The sequence below is a fragment of the Guillardia theta genome, assembly GCF_000315625.1.
Source record: "Guillardia theta CCMP2712 unplaced genomic scaffold GUITHscaffold_120, whole genome shotgun sequence".
Taxonomy (NCBI): domain Eukaryota; class Cryptophyceae; order Pyrenomonadales; family Geminigeraceae; genus Guillardia; species Guillardia theta.
This window is the reverse complement of record NW_005434554.1, coordinates 172,442-174,578: the sequence shown is the minus strand read 5'-3', so window position 1 is coordinate 174,578 and position 2,137 is coordinate 172,442. Positions and strand designations below refer to the sequence as shown.

Genomic DNA, 2,137 nt, shown 5'->3' with positions numbered 1-2,137 from the left:
GCTGCAGACGACGAGTCTGGTCGCTCTCGCGCTCACGCAGCTGCGAAGTCAAATCGATCTGAATCTTCTCCCCTGCCATCACCCTCAGTTGGTGCTGCTGCTGCTGCTGCTGCTCATCATGTCCCCATTTCCCCTTGCCCTTCCCCTCTCGACCTCCCTCCATACCCCCCCCCCCCTCCCCCTCCCCCTCCCCCCCCTCCACTCCTCTTCCCTTGCTTTACCTGCAGCTGCCCCATCATGAAAGAATCGCATGCCCGGCAACGTGTAGGTCAGGACAGCACAGGCTGTATGCTTATCTATCTCTTGCACCACCTGTAGATTCAACATTCACCCTCCCGCTCCCCACCATGCAATATCCATCTTCATTCCAACTTGCAAGCAAGATCTCTTCTCCACTCCTCCTCCTCCTCCTCCTCCTCCTCTCCCTCTTCTTCTCTCTCCCTCCTCCTCCTCCTCCTCCTCCTCTTCTCTCTCCCTCTTCTTCCTCGCCTCCTCTCCCTCCTCTTCTTCCTCCGCCTTGCCTGAGCTATCCGTTTCTCTTCGTGGTTCTCAAGGTAGCGCACCATACGGTCCTGCTCGCATGCGTGAGACCAGAAGCGTGAGGACGCGGAGAGGAGGGAGGGAGGGAGAGGGAGAGGTGAGATAAATAGCTGGAGGAAGAGGAGGAAGCGAAGAATGTCTTGGTGGAAGCGGAGAGAAAGGAGGAGGCGTTGGTGAAAGAGGGGCCAGAGGAAGAGGCGCGGAGGGGGGCGGGGGAGCGAAGAGGGAAGAACCTGGGAAGGAAGCGGTGTGCCGAGGTGCTGGCGGACGGCGAGAGCGTTTCCTTCGATGCACTTGTCGTAGAGGTTCTTGTCGAAGGTGAAGTCAAACCCGAACTGCTGCAGGTCCAAGTCCCTTCCCCAGTAGACCTCACCCATGAGGATGAAATCTGTACAATCACACTCAGAGGAACTCTCCTCCCTCCCTCCCTCCCTCCCTCCCTCCCTCCTTCTTCTCCCTCTTCCTCCCACCCCCTTCATTACTTAATTTCTTCTACCATCCTCTCCCTCTCCCTCTCCCTCTCCCTCTCCCTCTCCCTCTCCCTCTCCCGCTCCTTCTCTGACCTTCGTGAATCGCTCGCGCTACTTTGATGGCATCAGGCCAGAACGGCTCCTTGAAAGCGCCAACACTTCCGAGGTGCTTGCCCCACGTTTGTTCCAGAATGTCCTGCCGCTCCTCATGACTGAAGTAGGAAGGAGGAGGATGAGGAGGAGGAGGAGGAGAAAAGCTATGGGGCATGGGGGAAGGAGAAAGGTCGTTGAGTAATCTACCGGGCAGAGCAGCATAGCCATATCGCCTACAAAAGGTTTCAGCAACTACTCCCTCCTCCTCCTCCTCCTCCTCCTCCTCCTCCTCCTTCCTCAAGCGATTCTTACATCTCACTCCGTCGCAGATGCTCACGATCTTGGTTAAGATTGTGCACATCTCAGCGCGCAGATCAGGATTTGCTGTAAAGACCTTGATCACATGACGATGAAGGGGAGGAGAGGGGAGGAACAAGAGAAGAGGGAGTAGGGAGGAGGGAGGAGGGAGGAGAGGACTTAGAGAGGGAGAGAGGAGTGGGAGAGAAACGAGAGAGGAGAATGAGGAGATAGTGGAAGGGTGTATGTACGAAAGAGAGAGGATAGAAGAAGACAGGTAGGGAGGAGAGATTAAGGATAGAAGAAGGAGACAGGAAGGAGGAGGAAGAAGAGAGGGACTGTAGAAAGGAAGATCGCTTCACCGTAGTTCAACTGGACTGTATCCTCCCAACCGTCAAAGTATGGGTCCCTCCCATGAGCAAACACATTCGACCCAACGCGGAAAAAATTCTGAGGAGGAGGAGGAAGGAGTGGGGGAGGAGGGAGGACGAGGAGGGAGGAAGAGGAGGCGGAGGAGTCATTTCACTTCATCTCAATCCGTTTCATCTCACCTGTGGCTCTCTCTCCAAGTCCTCTGCCTTGCCCTGAATCTGCAGAGAGGCAGGTGAGACCGTGAGGGAGGTGCGAGGAAACTGATGATGTAGGCGAGAGTCCAGAGGACGCAGAAGGAGGGAGAAGGAGGGAAAAAGAGGTTGGGGGGAGGGGAAGACAGAGCCTGGAGAGAGGGGTGTGGGGGG

The 2,137-nt window shown here is 56.2% G+C and overlaps 1 protein-coding gene across 1 annotated transcript in view; it reads right to left on the bottom strand.

Moving 5' to 3' along the window:
- Window positions 1–520: 520 nt before the first annotated feature.
- The window catches only part of GUITHDRAFT_165891 (hypothetical protein), a gene marked incomplete at both ends in the record, with an annotated part of 2,839 nt that continues 1,222 nt past the window's right edge, over window positions 521–2,137 (bottom strand). Inside the window, 7 exons of the mRNA XM_005822724.1 lie at window positions 521–572; window positions 774–928; window positions 1,104–1,206; window positions 1,311–1,336; window positions 1,416–1,487; window positions 1,763–1,850; window positions 1,952–1,990. Of these exons, the coding sequence (XP_005822781.1) occupies window positions 522–572; window positions 774–928; window positions 1,104–1,206; window positions 1,311–1,336; window positions 1,416–1,487; window positions 1,763–1,850; window positions 1,952–1,990 (534 nt within the window). The remainder of the gene's footprint in view (window positions 573–773; window positions 929–1,103; window positions 1,207–1,310; window positions 1,337–1,415; window positions 1,488–1,762; window positions 1,851–1,951; window positions 1,991–2,137) is intronic.